Below are 18,507 nucleotides of genomic sequence, written 5' to 3' on the forward strand. Positions count from 1 at the left end.
TCATGCGGGCCGATTTTACTGAAGCTACACTTCCTCGAGCATCATTATACAACACATTCGTCGGCGACGGTTATTGATGATGCCCGATGCCGATCAATCCGACGCGGATACGTTGCTCTCCCTCAGATGGCTCCCGCGATCGCAATTACACGAACGCGTCGATAAATTATTATCAAACTGTCTGTCATCCCCATGAAACTATTAATTCAGTCGCGCCGGTGCATCGACGCGCCGATAAATTATCGTGGTCTTCCCATTTCGCCCTCATCCTCCCCTGTCCACCTTTAACGTATATATTTTTCTTAACCAATATCGTGCAGCGTGTTATTTAACGATCGGCCGTTTAATGAAAATTTTCCCGCTCGAACATTCATCAGAATCGACAAGATTCTGACGCGACCGATGATTTATTCGTTTCAACATGAGATATTCGAAAGTCTTTCGAGAGATTTTCAAATGCACGAGATAGTCTGATTGTGCTTTTTTTCTGGGACGCCATATAATTTTTTTATATTATGTATTTTTATCTAAATTATGTCAGCCAAGTATCGATAAAATAAAAAATTCCTGCGATTCTCTGAATACTTTTACAACGTGTGAATTATTCCATCGATTTTTATTAATTTGTTACACGGTATAAGTTCTTTTCCTTCAATTATCACAAATTGATACTGATATTGCAAAGTATAGAATAATTGTGATATTCAATAATGAGAAAAGGTATTAACAGCCCCTGAAATTTTTGTGCTAAGTAAACTAATAATCACTTTTATCACGTGCAACTTTTTTATTGTTACATCCAACCTGTCCGATATTCGTTACAAGATAAATTAATTTTTATATCCTCTGGAAACACACATATAACATTGCTCATAAGAATATAAATTACTAAAAATTTATCTGCGATTCTAATATTCTTTTAATGAAAATTTAAGAAAAATTTTGTTTCAACTAGCATAATCGTACACTCCTTACTGGAATCTATTCTGTTATAATACTGAATGGTTGCATGCAATAGTTTCTCGTGCCAATTTCGGTAAAGCAAGATCGAGCAAGACTTTTTTACGACAAAACGATTGGCACAGCTATTCTGCATTGAAATAACATTCTCGTTTTAATTAAAGCACTTTGCATGTACGGAACGTACTATACTCTGCACATTTATCTTTCAGCTATAAATATCAAAAACCGAACTGAGGGAAAATATATCAGCACTAAATCATTGAAGCCATTTTATGTAGAAATTTAACATTAATTTAAATTTGAATTTTATGTAAATTTTGATTATCAAGAAAAAATATTTAATCTGGAACATCAAAATGAAGTCTTTCGAGATAAAAAATAAAATTTTCGGTAAGCAAAAGTTGATTCGGAATTCGTCAAACAATGATAGCTGGAAAGTTTACGCGACGCGTGTGGGTTATCCTATATAAATTCTCGATCTGAAAGCGCTGTTAGTAGAAGTCTTTATAAAAGATCCCCTCGGGGTTCATCGTCCCTCTACGTAAATATACTTTCCGTTCTTCTGTCGACATAATCGAGAGGAAAATACGTTTTGGCTCGTACACGGGGAATCCAATCCTTCTTAGGGCGAGATAGAAGGCCTTCATGAGTGCTTCGCAATAATGTTTCTTATACTCTCAATACGTATCTTTTCCGAGAGTATATTATTCTCGTGAAGAGACATGTTTTTTCGAAAGATCTCACTTGAGAAAGCTGTCTCTCTCTCTCTCTCTTTCTCTACATTCAAACAAATCTCTTTCTCTCAGATCAAATCAGATTGATTTAAACAATTTAACAAAGTTCCACGAATCCAAGTCCGCGAAAAATATCTGCATGAGATTCTTTCTAGCTATAACATCTCCCTCGAAAAAAGAATCAAAAGACATTAAGACTTAGTCTCCCGACGGGAGAGCTGGATTTATATAAGAGGGTATACAGTTTCTTTCGCGAGACAGTCTATTCGACATACGAGACATTTTTTTTTTTTGCGATTATTCGCTTCTTTGTTTTATCCCTGGGGATTTTACCCGTTATTCCGATATCCGCTTTAAGAAATACTTTAAAAAGCAGTCCAAGTTCAAGATGGATTTTACAACGGAATGTCCAAATGCATTCTTTGCAAGTTGTATATACAAAGATCGCTTGAAAAATTATCGTAAAAAATTATGTACCATAAAAAATCGTAGAGTTCTAAACGAAACATATTTTCGCAGCATCGGATAACCTAGTTTTCACGGATAAGAAAAACGAAAAGCGAAGAATCAAGTACTAAAAAAATCATCAAAGTTGTGGCAGACGGGTCATATGGTGCCAACGTGTAATTAGACAAACGGTCTCTTCTCGGATGTAATAAGCGCGCGTACTTAATCCCTATCCGTGATAAAAGCCTTTCAGTGCTTTTTCATTTGCAAAACCCTTCGGCGTGCACTGGATGAATGTACGTCTTTCAAAAGTAATTGAACCTGAAATTAATCGATCGTACGAGGATGAATCGTAAACGATGGAATTGCCATTATTCCCATTTCAATCGAGAGCCATCAAAGTACTGACAGAGTTTATCGCGATTTCGATTAAGCAGAAAAATATTTTAGGATTCAATTTTAGAACACACACGCATATATACATATACTATTAACAATATTTATTAATATATATATATATATATATATATATATATATATATTAATAAATATTGTTAATAGTATTAAAACTTGAAAATATATAAATATGTGGATCAAATACTTTTAATAATAAAAGCACATTGCATAATATTTGGACAATGGAAAAATATTTAATATATACTTAATAACGTTTTTCCACAGAATGTATAACAAACAAATAAAATATGCATTTCATATATATATATAATGCATTTTTTTCCTAATACCAATCCATCGACATTGATCGACTCGCTTTTGCTGATTTTGACCACGTTGGATTAAATTTAAAAGAAAGCAGATCGGTACGAATTATTATCACGATTCCCGGCGAGTGGCTTGAAGTTATGCCAACCGACGCGAAAAACGATCTCTACGATAATATGTAAGACAGAACACGTCGAGAATTACGATCCGCCCTGTCGTTGGCACGCTACCATGCCTGTCGCTTTGTCGAGTAGGTATTTTTTCCAGGAGGAGTCACTCCTTTCTATCGATTGAAAATTTTCTCGACGTCGCCGTCCGCATCCCTTGTGATTTTCAATTATATCGTACAACAAGCGAAAGCATGACAATACAAAATCAATAGCGAGAATTGTGTAAGAAATGTTTATAATTGATTTATCATCCAATCAGTGAATTTATAAACTATACAAACATTAATAAAAATCTTACTAAATTAAAAAAAAAAACTGCTTTAATATTGAAATATTAATGCAATTAATTTAGACTCAATTTTGATTTGAATTAAATTCTATATGAAATTTTATGTAAAGTTTTTCACACAAAATATTTATTTTGAGAAATCAAAATTAATGCAGAAAATGAATAATACGCATTGTTGACATAAATTCTTCTTGTATTTTCTTATTAGATTTAATATAAAGCGTTGGAAATCTGTGCATTGTAATTTTACAATCGCTATCACCAGGCTCATAATGTCAAAACTGGAACGTGTAATGAGAAGAGAAAAATATTCCGTGGAAATAATCATCGGTGCGCGAGGTAATATCTCGTGGAAGGACTTATCGTGATTATCGAGCGGACAGTTCCCATGATCCAATTAATTATCGGATGGTCCGAGCGAGTTATTACTGTTCGCGAGATAGCGGCACAAATCGTTTCCAACGGACAGCATGTTATTCCTTAACAGTTTGAAATTTGCCCGTGATTTTTGCGGGTAAAAACTTTTGGATTAAATTTACGACTAAAAAAATTTATACAGCGCATATTTCCGCTACGCTTACTCGCTAAGTAGCTTACGAGATCTTTTATTAATGAAAATCGATTATTTCGCTTGCACGAGTTATTATTACATACAAAACGAGCGGAAATATTAATGAAATTATCAGTCCCAATTATTTCATCTACAGTTATAATATCGCGTATCGAATTGACCTACAATATTATTATCTCTCTAAAGATAAATCAGCTATATCTTTCACTACCTAGAAAATTTTATTTCAGTGATATTTATTATAGATTTATTTTATATTTAGTATTTTATGTTTTATTATAGTTTTATTTCATGTTATAATATATAGTTATTGATTGTAAAAACACTATTTATTTTAATAAATTCACAATTGAATGGGTTGATTAATGGGTCATAAACCATATATGTATATTATATATTATAAATTATATTACAAATCATACTTTGAAAAAAAAAAAAATATATATATATATATATATATATATATAAGAAAAAAGTTTTGATTGAAGCAAGCGCTATTATAGAACTTTTAATTGCAAGTCTCTATGAAAGAACCTTCGCAAGTTATTGGTTGAGAATCACTGACATAGATGATAACAGATATAGCCTCGAGGTGCAATTCCAAAATTATCGCGGGAGGTAAATACAGCGACGAACAAGGGTGCGCGTCCAATCTCCCCATTTAATCGTCCCGAAGAAACAACCTCGTCAGGTTCAGCCGGAAATTCATTTATGTAGACATCGTCTTTCCACCCTTGGGGATCCGAAGGGAGAAGGAAAGATGAGCAGGGCAAATTTTATATCGGAACGATGATTAGACGTAGGGTCTAATCTTCCTGATAGAGTCATTTATAAAAGTCGTACGAGCTTTTTGTCGTTATTAAATTCGTTACATGAATTTTTGATCCCTCGAGCTCTCGACTTTCAGCTGATCCCACCCTCCAGCCTTCAACAAGAGTGGACAGTTATAATGATTTTATTATCGTAGAAACATCGCAGAAAAATCGCCATTATAATAACGACATATTTTTTATTAGGCAAACAAAGAGGAATAAATCCGGATAAATTATTATATTTATCTCTCTTTTTATAGATCATTGTAACATATAGGGGTAAAATAAAATTCCGTGGATAATATATGCGAAAAATATGGCAAGCGAGTACATATGAAAATTTTTTAATATAAAAATATAAGCTTGTTTTCTAAAAAAAAAATGACGTTTTTTGTGCTGCGCGCGGTCGTCGCACGCGATGGCTCGCTTTTTCTACTTGCAATCATGAATTAAAATTCATCCTCCATTCTAGTCATATATTTTTAGAGTCATCCGTATCTATCCACCCATTATTTTACACCTACATCAAAGGATGCGGTCCTATATACTTTTTTCGGCATTTTTATAGATATATACCTTAAAATAAATGTTCTCTTTGATCTAAGCTTCTCTCAATTAGCAGAGAAGCTTTCAAAGTAGACAACCGCATTGGACCGAGGTACAAAAAGTAAAGAAAGAAATTATAAGAAAACTGGATGTGCAAGAGCGAGATAGAGAATAGATGGACAAAGGAAGGGTGGAAATTGCGCGAGATAAAGGCGAATTTATTTCTACGGGTTCCCATTTACGTCGCAGGCGAGGAGCTCCCAGCAGTATTTCGTGTATCGAGGCACTGTCATTTTTATTTTCGCTCCGTCGCGTCGCGCGAAGAGCCGTAGAGCGCAACGAGAGAATCGATTTGCCCTGGAAGCGGTTCTCCGTCAATTTCGCGACGAAAGATCGCGCATCATCTTCCGCCGCGACGTCATTTCCGCCGTCGTTATTTCGTACTCGCGCTTTTCTATTATTCTTTTGTTTAATCGCGGGAGAGAGAGAGAGACGGATTCTTCGCCGCGTGTCGATTTGGCGAGCGTCGCGAACGAGCTCTTTCTTCGCGCGATTGATATTATAGGGAAAATGTGTGTTATCGCGATTTTTCCGAGACGGCGAATCGAAGATTTCAATTTCGAAACGAGATGATGGAATGAATGGCGACGCGAATCAATTGTATATAAAAGTAACACGAGAACGGGATCTAAAAGAGAAGAACAAGCGAAAATTAAGATTTTGATTGGAATCTGAGTATTATGAAATAAAATAATAATAAACGACCAAGTAAATTAACAATACTCTGCAATAATAATAGAATTTTTTTTTCTTTTTTTTACTAAAACAATAACGATAGTAATATTCGTTCGCTTCGTTCGTTCTTTCATCGCGAAAACCTCTGTATTTAAATAACATGTTGATAAAATGAGTCGCATCCTTGTTACACAAATAAAGCAATACAGCTAAAATAATTACAAAAATAGAGGTACCAATTAGGATCTACGTTATTTCGAGGCAGAATAATAAAATTCCTCTTTAATTGAATCAATAAACCTTGAAATAATATGTTTATACCTACGATTTGATTATAACGATAATTTATTTGTCTCACCGTGGCAAAAATATTTATGCTCAAATAAAATGGTTTACATCATTAGAGAGAGAGAAAGAGCGCTCAGCTTAGTCTATGTAATAAAGCGAAGTGAAGTTGTGTAATCGAGAGAAAGGGAAAAAGAGAATGTTTCTCGTATCTCGAAACAGTGGTTAAGTGAAGGGATGCAATTAAGCGCGAAACGGCGGCGCGGTTCGTTCGAGCGCAGGCATGTTTTTACCTCGCGAAGCGCAAGGAAGAAGATTCTTGGCGATACTCACGTTTTTCTTGAGCCCCTTCAGCTGCTTCGAGGACTTCCACCAGGTCAGGACCGCCGACGGCCTTGAACCGCTGCTCTGACATCTCACGTCATACATCTTTCCCGCCGAGAGGACTTGATCCTTCCCCAAAATTTCCACTTTCAACGGTTTCACTGCAAACAAAGACGATATCGCGAATTTAATCACAGAAAAAACAGTATCCTTGAAAGAATGCAAATATGCCTTGATTCAAGTATATTTCATCCTTATAATAGCGCCAAATAGAAATAATTTTGGATAAAGGATAATTTATCCTTAAAACAAAGTGCAAAATATTCTTGGTTGAAGCTGAAATTTATTTATAAATATTGCAAGGATAAATGACAAGTGAGCATCGGATATAAACGGTACTTTCAAGTATATATAATAATTCTTAGTTCAAATGTGACTAAGTTTGTTTTTATCATATGCGATTTTTAAAACAAGAATATATCTTAAGTATATTATAAAATATACTTCACACAAACTTATTTATTATTAAGGCAAATGAAAATTTGTGATTACAAAGAGCATTCTATGCTTAAATCAATCAAATAGCGTTCAAGAATAAAAATATACTTGAATCAAGGATTCCTTTTTTTCTGTGATATCAACGATTAACATAAATGGAAAACAAAAGTAAAATGAAACATATGTAGTTCGTATTAGGAAAGTCATACCTTAATTATTGCGAAGATCGCAAGACAGGACGGATGATTAAGGAAAAATTAATTAAAAAGGGTTGCAAAAGAGGATAGGGGTTTAAATCGCTCTACTTCCACGCGATAGATTATTGTCGGACATCCTGTATATTAGATATTAAAATAATAAAAGAATATCGTGATTAAATTTTAATTAATAAAACGCTCGGACTTTATCAAAGAATTCGCAGTTGAGCGAAATTGGGCGCAATAAACTTTGTTAAATCAAGTTAAAATTCTTATTATCTTGTCTCCGTATTCATATAATTATGAATAAAGTTCGCTTTATCATCTCTCAATAACATATTCTCATTTATTTGATTTCATACCGTCGCGAGAAAATCCGAAAAAACTCCACATCTATATCAGTAAACCAATTTAAGATAAAATAATTTGTCGCTCATACAACAAACAAGGCATTTCAATGGCAATCACGTACAGTTCGTAAGCACGATTCGCATAGACGCTCGCTTTTTTGATTTCCACTTCCGCTTCGGCCATTACTTCCGTCCCTTTCCGAGGATCCGGCGTTTTTGCAATATGCGGTAGCGCATAACGAAGGACGACGCGATCCAGCGAAAGCGGTAAAGGCAAAAAAAAAGGGGGAAAAAAACGAAGAACGTGAAAAACGCGCGAAAGAAACGCCGGGATAATTAGAATTCAGTCCGTTCGCGAATTTCATGCCGCGAGTTCCTCCTCTCTGTCCGGCATTCTCCGCGAAAGTTCTCGACTAAGAGGAGAAAAGGAAGCCGTAGATCGATGACGACACGGAAGGAAGGAGGAAAGAAAGCGAATAGATCGGAAAAAAAAAAATTGAAATCGGAATGAAAGGAACCGGGCGAAGAGAGAGAATAAGTCCGTATAATTGGAGCTGGTCGTGAAAGCTGCCGAAAACAAAGGCGGTACGAGGAAGATTGCCGAGTGCGAAATTCCCGACAAAGTTGAGATTTCATTTGCAAATCAAAATTCATGTCGTCAGGTGTGCGCGAACGGACGAGACGACGTGAAGAATTCGACGAGGCTTTTAGTACCTCTCTCCCTGTGAACGAACTGTCGTCTTCCCCTTTCATCACTTTACTCTCCTCTACATATATCCCATCTCAGCCAACCTTTCAGGTTAACTGCGTTAAAATCTTCCGGTTCTCCAAAGAAGAAAGAATTTGCGCAAGCGTGAACTATATCGTAATATTAATATAAATTCGTATAGAATAGCTGTAGTTTTCAAATTTATAAGTAAAGAGAGATTGTTAAAAAAATTAAAAATTGAGCTTTTAAATAGAAACTTTGAAATCTTTAACGCCAAGATTATTTATTAATACCGAAAGTTGTAAAGGTAATTAAAAACGTCATTTTATTTTTATTTTATAAAAATTAATTATGAATTCGTTTTCCAGATGTATGCCGCATATTTTTATTTATTCAATTTTTTAATTTTTTTTAATTTTTTTTTTAAATTTATTACAAAACATTAAAGCTGTTTGTGTGTGGATAAAGAATGATATCATTTATTCATTTTTTTCGATTTGACTCAATTGTTCTATCAAAATTTACAAAAGAAGAGAAATTACTTATTACTTATATACCTACATAAATAAAAAAAAAGTTCTCCATTTTACGTTTTGCGTTATGTACAATAAATAGATATTAATTTTGTTATTCATAGATAAAGTTGCCCCGAAACGTAAAATAAATTCGATTTGATTATTAATTCCAGTGCGTTTATATTGATTCATTTATTTCTCGTTTTCTTTTCTCTCCGTTCGCGCGATTCTTGTGAGTTCCCTTTTCGCGAACTTACATTCTCAATCAAGCACCCTTTCACAAATGGAAGCACAAAACTCGAAGACTCGTCGTCTGCACGGTCGCTTAAATGAGCCGCTATTATTATTCGCGAGCATGGAGTGGCTTTAATCGAGTTACGAAGCAGTTCAATAAGGTGCGCTTCGTTCGCGCGTTTATCGTGTGACTTTTGAAAACAGAATTCGAGGAGCTATGCCATTTTATCCGTTAGACGCTGCGGGAATAACGCCTGAGCGGTGCTTAAAGCTTTAAGCGGCTCGCAAGAGGCTGCGAAGATGTTTTTGAAATCTAAGATAGAAATTTTCCATAAAATTTCTGATAATAAGAATTTGATAGCTTTATACATACACATACTTAATGTAATTAAATAAATTAAGCATAATGTGCGAGCAAAGAAATTTCTTTCCAACCTTTACAATTCAATGTATTATAATTGTTTCAAATCAATAAAAAAGCAGAGAAAAGTTCTCCTTAACTCTGTTTTTAAGCCTAGAGTAGAGCTTGAAACAATGATCAGTTTAAAAATTATTCTTAAGTTAATTCTTTCCCTGCCTCTTATAAACTTTATACTTAGTCTAAGAAAAAAAGTTAGCTAAACTTGAAGTTATAATCTTGTTCCAGGTTTTTCGGTGACTAAAGATCATTAAAGGAAATCGATTTATCCGTCTGAAGATGAACTTTAAATTTGACTTCGACCAAGATCTCACGAGGGATGAGAATTTTTTAACAAAAGGGAATAAAGGTTTTTTTTTTATTAAAAAATCGAATCCCTTTAATGTTTGACTCGCTCAAGAATTCAAAATGAGATTCAATATTGCAAACTATGTGAATACATTTTGACGTGTTAGACATGACATAAATTGAGTTTCCACGAATAAAATTACTTAAGAAATCAACAAAAATTTCCAGAATTTCTATCCATCTTTTTTTATTCACTTTTTCAATCAACATAAAATATATTATTCCGTGTTTATGGTATTTAATGTTGAATATGCTTGGAAAACTGTATTTACTTCAATTTCGATACGGTTAGCGTAAAGAGGTGAAGAAGAGAAAGTCAAATAGCGAAATCAGGGAGATCCGGAAGAGGCTGATCATTAAGTGGCTCGTTCGTAGATAGGTTAAAGTCTGTTGTTTCGGGAACGATCGAACATTAAAGAGTCGTGCGTCGTAAATTCGTATATTCTCACTAACTGTCGGCTTAAGTGAAATTTCGCCGAGACTCGGGATTCTAAGTGATATTATTGCCATAATTTGGCAAAGTTTCAGTGAGCTCCGTATCGTTACGGTCTCGTCGGAATGAGGGGATGATAAATGGGGTGGACCTACGTTTCTCCCGGGTCTACTTTCGTATTTCGATTCTCGCAAAAGCCTGTAAACGAGGCGACAATGTATACGATTTTCACACTTTGGAAAATACAAGAGAATATACGAAACGTACGGTGGAATAATACTAACTTGCCAGGAGCCTTTGGGCAAACTAATTAATTCCGAAGAGGTGAAGAATCCAGGACCGCAGTGAAACAAATCACCGACGAAATATTAATCCTCTTATGCGTTTGCAAGCGAGAAAATATGTATGTTTATTAAATAAATTTCATGTATATACAAAACCTGTGCAGTGTATTTCACATTTTGCGTCCAATTTTATCTAGTTTTTGAATGCAAATTTATAATCGATCCTTACACGAATTTCTTTTTATATCAAGAATTAGAAGTTTATAGAAATGAAATATATTTTAAAAATGTCTGAGCAGAAAAAGTTTCATATTTTAAAAGTTAATTTCCAAATTAACGACCCATAAAAGATTTGATATACTTTTTTCTCTTCGAAGAGAGTAGAATAGGTAGAGATTCATCAGTGATTAAGAATGTCACGTTGGAAAATATGTTGGTAAAAAAAAAATTGATGTCACAGCATAAAAGAAGACAATTCGCGTCGGGTGGAAGAGAAAATTATTAGCTCTCTCTCTCTCCCTCTCGCTTTCCCTCTGCGGGTTGAGTTATCAAGCACAAGGAGTTACATTCTTGAAGTTCACTCGTCTCCGGAGTGAGCTTCTTCTTCCACCGTACTGCCAGCAAGAGAGCACTTTCGACGGTTGTTACGCTGTCTGCGACTTGGTGGATTCACAAACGTCCTCATTTCGTTTCTTGAAATCCGCCGCACTCGCCTGGTTTCGTTACGAGATTACTTTTATATCGCGAGTTCGAATTGTCTGCTTAACAGAGATTGAGAGCGCGATTATAAAACGAATTGATCCGGATTGACACGAGACGGACCTCCGTATAAACAAATTAAATTTTATTATTTGTTTTACGAACTATAGCTACCTACATTTTATTTTCTAATCTTGGGATGCAGCTCGTTTCTTTTATTTGTTTTACTATCTTTCTCGTATATCGTATTTTTACATGAATATTTTAAGATTTGAAGATTGTATCAGTATATATTGTAGTACAAGTCTGGTAAAAAAATCAGAAAGATATTTGATAAATAAAATAACATTATTTCTCAAAAAATGTTCCTTTTTTATAATTTATGAATTTTTATTATTCCGTAATTCGATGGTAAAATCGAAATTTTTATTACAATGTGCTTAAAATTAATGAATTTTGTTCTACGTCTAAACATCACTTTTTGTTAGCATTAGCAATCCGCTACAATTTCTCAAAGGATCAAAACTTGAAATTTCGTATTTTTAATATATTAATAGATAATATATTATAATATTATATTTATATTATAATATATTAGTTACACTACATTATTTCTTCAATCATCCATAATTGCGTCGAAAAGAGGCTTTTCGATTTACAATTATCGTCGATATTGCCCAAGAAAAACAAGGGCGATTGATTTTAATGAGGAATTTCTTTTGATGTCCGATACTCATTAGGTCGTTACTACTGGCGAGTATATAATCGCCTGATCTATCAAGAGCTGCATCTACTACTTTCGTTAATGCTCCTAACTATAAAAGACTAATGAGCTTCGCGCGCGCGCGCGCGCAAAGTTTACGTGGGTGGAGGCGGCTTCATTAATTTTCTTACTAATTAACGGGAGACGCCGATCGCAAAAGAGGAAGGAGATTTTTGCCGAATGGAATTTCTGTGTCGACGGAATACCCCCGGACCGGGAGAGAAACCGGAGACTCTCTTCGGCTTGTTACCTAACTTGATTATTCTTCTGGAACTCGCGCAGACTACATTCTATTCGGAATCAAACGCCTTGGTAGAATGAGTCATTAAAAGTTGAACAAGTTCGCGAGTGGGCGATCGTCTCGCTTTTGTTCCTCTCTGCAATGTGCCGATTTGCAACCTCGTTGAGAGGTAGCTGGTGTTAGCGATTTAAAATACAGTCGCGATAAATGAAACGCGCGTTATTGCTACAGAACTGCCGGTAATATAATAGCATTCTCTCATAATGCTTCATTCTTTTCCTACATTAACAGCGTACAAATAAAGATTTAGCAATATTTATCATATCTTCTTCAATTATGCTGTTGCTTTAATGTTTGGTATATATAATTTAATTTATTATTTATCTTTCAAATTCATTAGTGTTCAGTATTTACTGCGACCGCAAAATATTAATGTATTAAATTATTAAATATATATTCGCACAAAATGGTACTATAATAAATAATAAGATGCAATTTAATTCGACCAAAAACTGGCTATTCATTTATTGAAAATAAGTACACACGCGTGTACGTGAAAATTTTAACACTGGCGATCAACAATTAATTGTGAACTATAATAAATCTTTCAATTCTTGTTCAATGGGTTTTAATTTTGTCACGCGCGTTTCATGTATAATATTTATGTTTTCATATATTATCGATCTGATCGATTTCATGATAGTTGAGAGAATCAGCGACGGTACTACGACATTTCTGCTGATTCTGCAAGGAAATATATCATAAGATAAACGGTGAGCGACGACAGAGTAGAAGAGAACGCATTGCTAAAAATAATAAAAATTCATAGCGGTATGCCACTTCAAGATATTATATGGAAAAATATACAATATTTTCCTTCGGTGCGGCGACTTCTGCTAAGAACTCAATATTCCTCGCTTTTTTATACCGCGCACATCGTCCTCATCTCTTGCTCGAAAGTAACGCGAAATTGCATAAATCGAATCCGTAATCGATAATGTCTCATAAATATGTGAGATGGTGTTAACCTGACATTAAATAACCGCAAGCGAGAAAATTATAATTTAGCAATCATATATACAAATATAATTCATAATTATCGTCACAGAAAAATTATACTCATCGAAAAATCGCTAGATAACAGAATGACAATACTTCTCATATCTCGTACGATTTTCATTTCTACAAATAAATTCTCCCTCGTTATACGAATCCGATTTGTCTCTCGAGTGGTCGCGTGTCTTTGTATTTTCCCCATATCCTATTTACGTACATACTTTATGAGAGCCATACGTATCGCATTCTGCTCCAATTTCGTCATCTCCATTACGCGGAGCTATCGAATAACGATTAACGACGACGACGACGAAGCATTCGTGCACAGGGTCGAGAGGTTTTACCCTCTCGGCGACGGCATGAAAAATTAATGGGACACATCGCACGCGGTTCCGAGTGCTCGACGTAATCCATTCCTCGACATCGGAGTATATACCCGTCGACCTGGTTGTCGACCGCGGGAAATCGTTTTCGCAAGTCGATCGACTCCTGGGGGAGCCCTTCAATGACTCGTTAGACTTTCGCGCGATCGCACGATTGCGACGGAATATCGCCGGGGTTTCGACGCGATTATGCAGACAGCGAATTCTCGCGCGCTTCTCCAATTAAACGAGGAATCGAAAAGCGACAAGCTGCGGAATGAATCTCGATGCAATGTACGACACTCGACCGAGGGAGAAAAAAAAACGAAGCAATCGTGCTTCAATATTGAACCGAGGTACTACGTCAGTCGAGATTTCCGTTTTCGAAGCGTGACGTCGATATCTATTCGTTCGATTATAATTGCCGACCTTGTTGCGACTGATATTTTCCAACGTCGAAAACGTTGATAACGTTGTGTGTATTTTTCGTTGAGATTTATTGCGCTTCTGCGATATTTGATTAAAATCGCTATTGCGAGTTCTAAGATATTTGATCGTAATTGCGTGAGAAAAATTTGCTTTTTCATTTTTTTTTTTTCAAGTTTGTTGAGTCTATTATCATTTTCAGTCGTTCTACATTGTGTGATTAAATTAGAATCGATTGAAGAACGTGGTCCGTATTATATTTTTTCTTTCGGAGAATTTGTTTTTATTTAAATATAGAATTCTTTTAATTGAAATAATAGCTTACAAATATATGACGTGTGTATTTTTCGCTGAGATTTATTGCGCTTCTGCGATATTTGATTAAAATCGCTATTGCGAGTTCTAAGATATTTGATCGTAATTGCGTGAGAAAAATTTGCTTTTTCATTTTTTTTTTCAAGTTTGTTGAGTCTATTATCATTTTCAGTCGTTCTACATTGTGTGATTAAATTAGAATCGATTGAAGAACGTGGTCCGTATTATATTTTTCTTTCGGAGAATTTGTTTTTATTTAAATATAGAATTCTTTTAATTGAAATAATAGCTTACAAATATATGACGTGTGTATTTTTCGCTGAGATTTATTGCGCTTCTGCGATATTTGATTAAAATCGCTATTGTGAGTTTTAAGATATTTGATCGTAATTGCGTGAGAAAAATTTGCTTTTTCATTTCTTCTTTAAGTCTGTTGAGTCTATTATCATTTTCAGTCGTTCTACATTGTGTAATTAAATTAGAATCGATTGAAGAACGTGGTCCGTATTATATTTTTTCTTTCAGAGAATTTGTTTTTATCTAAATATAGAATTCTTTTAACTGAAATAATAGCTTACAAATATTTGACGTTAATCTTATTAAAATAAAAATTTCAATATTAGAACATAGACATTATTAATAATCCCAGAAATAAATATTTTTATCGGCTCTCAATATAAATAATATAAGTATGCTGTCTTCTAAGCTGGGCAATAGAGCCAAGGAAACGAAACGAAAAATTAAATTTCGTTTCGTTTCCTTGGCTCTATTGCCCAGCTTAGAAGACAGCATACTTATATTATTTATATTGAGAGCCGATAAAAATATTTATTTCTGAGTTTATTCACGCCTTGGGCTAATCACGGCGGTATTTACTAACATCTATTAAAAAGGCAAATGAAAAATATAGGATCGAAAGGGTCTGAATAGCTTAGTTGGTAAGAGCAGTCGCCCGGAAAGTGAAAGACGCGGGTTCGATTCCCGCTTCAGCGACTTTTCGGACCTATATTTTTCTCGCTTATTTCTCCATATGTAAGTTTCGAAATTAATTTATATGTGGAACTTTGGGATCTCAAATTGAGATACAGTTCCGTTTAATTAATTTTTCGTTTCGTTTCCTTGGCTCTATTGCCCAGCTTAGAAGACAGCATACTTATATTATTTATATTGAGAGCCGATAAAAATATTTATTTCTGAGTTTATTCACGCCTTGGGCTAATCACGGCGGTATTTACTAACATCTACTAAAAAGGCAAATGAAAAATATAGGATCGAAAGGGTCTGAATAGCTTAGTTGGTAAGAGCAGTCGCCCGGAAAGTGAAAGACGCGGGTTCGATTCCCGCTTCAGCGACTTTTCGGACCTATATTTTTCTCGCTTATTTCTCCATATGTAAGTTTCGAAATTAATTTATATGTGGAACTTTGGGATCTCAAATTGAGATACAGTTCCGTTTAATTAATTTTTCGTTTCGTTTCCTTGGCTCTATTGCCCAGCTTAGAAGACAGCATACTTATATTATTATTAATAATGCACATTAATGTCTCTTTGAATGAAATAAAAAAAAGCAAATAAAAGGAGAGTGAAAATGTCTGGCAAGAAAATTTTCTAACTGTAGAAGCTGTGAAAGTATCTCGCTTTTCAATTAAGATAATCGAACGTCGTGTTCTAAATATTTCACGATCGATACGTTCCTGTTTGCGTTCTCAAGCTTTTTAACATCACGCGAAAGTAGCCTCTACGGTAATCTATGGCAAGTGGACTGCTTTTGCATCTTCGGGCTCGAGGCAGCTTCCGGCGATTTAATTTAAACTTGTTTGTCTGGCGCACAAGTTTCTTGTCAGATGAATCTCGGGCGTGCCGATGAACCGCCACGCCGCTTATACAATTATGAATATTAATTTTCCATCCCGGCGACTGCCATCAAGGCGACACGGAAGGAAGAAAAGAGATGTTCGACAAGATTTAAAAATGTCTACAAAATGTAGAGCAGCTGTTCCAATCGCGAAATATATTTAGAGGGAGTAATGAATTATTCTTCGGCAATTATATCGCCCCATAAATTACAATGTTATTACGTCACAATTATGATCCATTATTACGTTACTTGTAGCAAATCATCTCTCATTACGTAAATTAAGTTAATTTGTGAATTTGTGAGATTGAAATTTAATTTTATTCATCAGAATGTTAAATGATTTTGTAACCAAGTTTCAGTCTCGAAACTTTGATACAGCGAAGATCGTTAAAAAAAAAAGTACGGTTTTAAAGATCATATTTCGAAATTATTTTCCGGACATGCATGCACACACAGCAAGCGATAAATAATTCAACTAGCCTGGCGGTTTTCAATTTTTGGGGACGGAGTATGATATCACATATGAATAACTGCAATCTGTTTGCGTTTGAGCCGCATCCATTCCCAGTCGTCAAACCCAACAGGAATTACTTCGCGCCGATCAATTAAAATGGTCGCCTGTTGTTCTTTGACGAACCGTGGATGGTCAATTAGTCGATGGAAAAAAATGAAGGATTTTTTGTTTCGCGCGCGCATCGCTCAATATTTCGAAATCCATTTTTTGCGATACGCGATAGATTCCAGCGAAATCTGATAAGCCAGACATGAGTTATCAGATACTCGCATACGAGTTCGTTGCAAATACTCCAATTTTTCCAACTTTGCTGGATCATTACTTTCCTTAACAAGTTTCTTCATTTTCAGTGTTACAAAAGCTACCTTAGTAATATTTATTATTAGAATAAAATATAAAGAAATGCGTGTAAACAATCGATTTGTCCATAAAAACATCAAGTAATTAATATTGCTAATACAATATATATCCTTAATGCAAAGAGCTCGATACGTAAATGCGTAAAAGCACATAAAAGCTTGAAATAGTAAATTTACATGCTGAAACCAATTTGTAGCAGCTTATACTTGTAATTACGATATATGACGATGTGTTATGAGTTTGCGAGCAACGAACTTGCATTATAATTTCCGTATACTCTTCGAAATAATTGCAAACGAATTATTCGTCTCGGATTCACTTTGCGACCGAAGGGAAATCGTAATTTTCGCCGAGTCTCCACCGTTGTTTCCGGATTAGAGAGGAACGGACGGAAAGAGGTGCACTACGTATATATTTCCTTTCTACCTCTGTTTTTCATGGAGATTAATCGAACGTTGCCGCGTTCGCGGCATGTTGCCTGCGCCATGCGTCCGTCGCATTTCGAAGCGATTCCGGAAGTGGCGTTATTAATGACATCGTGGGGTTGATTGCTTTTCGACGAATCCCCTCCTCGAACTTTTCCTCTCTCTCCTCCTTCCCTCCCCCATTGTAATCGGTGAAAAATGTTTCAATTTCGTCTCGTCCAAAAGTTCGCTTTCATTTACGGTTGGGTTGGAAAAAAAAAGAGAGAGATCCGGTTCAGACAAATCGGATCTCGAGCCGGTTAAATATTTCGCTATATTCTTTTTGTCGCGAAAAAAAAAAAAATATTGATACCAATATACGGAACGAGGAGGAAAGCAGGAAAGGAGGTGGAGAAGGAAGAGAAGCAGGCATCGATCGAAAGTATATCGCCGATATTGACGGGCTTTTTGCATATTCATAACACGGCTATCTTGTTCCGCGGGTATTCGGGAAATTTGAAACATTCCCGGGGAAAATATTCACATTTTTTTTTTCCGTACTTGCGTAATAGCTGAACGTGCGAGCGAGTAATTCAAGCAGTCGTTATTTTACGGGCGAATAAAGAGCCTCTCTGACACGCGAGAACCGCAATTCCCCTTTGTACTATATAAACCGCATCGGAATGAAACTTCAATGAAACTGCAACGACAATTTCGACATTTTCGTGGATTCGAATAGTCACAGAAGCCGCACCGCATAGAAGGATTAATATTCGTGATAATTTCGTTATTGTCGTCATCGTGACAATTAAATCTTCTTTTCTCATTCGCGCTTTTGCTTACGTTTTCTCGTTCTTGCAAAACGGAGAGGAGACGCCTGAGTAGGCTCGCTCTTCTCCAAAAAAAAAAAAAAAAAAAAAAAACT

General features: G+C 35.3%; 1 protein-coding gene and 1 long non-coding RNA gene across 4 annotated transcripts in view; one reads left to right on the forward strand and one right to left on the reverse strand.

Moving 5' to 3' along the window:
* The window catches only part of LOC146721384 (uncharacterized), a 214,413-nt gene that overhangs the window by 87,879 nt on the left and 108,027 nt on the right, over positions 1–18,507 (forward strand). The window lies entirely within an intron of this gene.
* The window catches only part of LOC114940071 (nephrin), a 210,374-nt gene that overhangs the window by 82,150 nt on the left and 109,717 nt on the right, over positions 1–18,507 (reverse strand). For both annotated transcript variants that reach the window (XM_029314553.2, XM_085486892.1), the window contains exon 7: positions 6,609–6,760. In XM_029314553.2, coding sequence (XP_029170386.2) covers positions 6,609–6,760 — 152 coding nt within the window. The remainder of the gene's footprint in view (positions 1–6,608; positions 6,761–18,507) is intronic.

This window comes from Nylanderia fulva, unplaced genomic scaffold (genome assembly GCF_048542155.1).
Source record: "Nylanderia fulva isolate GAGA-0341 unplaced genomic scaffold, ASM4854215v1 Scaffold49, whole genome shotgun sequence".
NCBI lineage: Eukaryota > Metazoa > Arthropoda > Insecta > Hymenoptera > Formicidae > Nylanderia > Nylanderia fulva.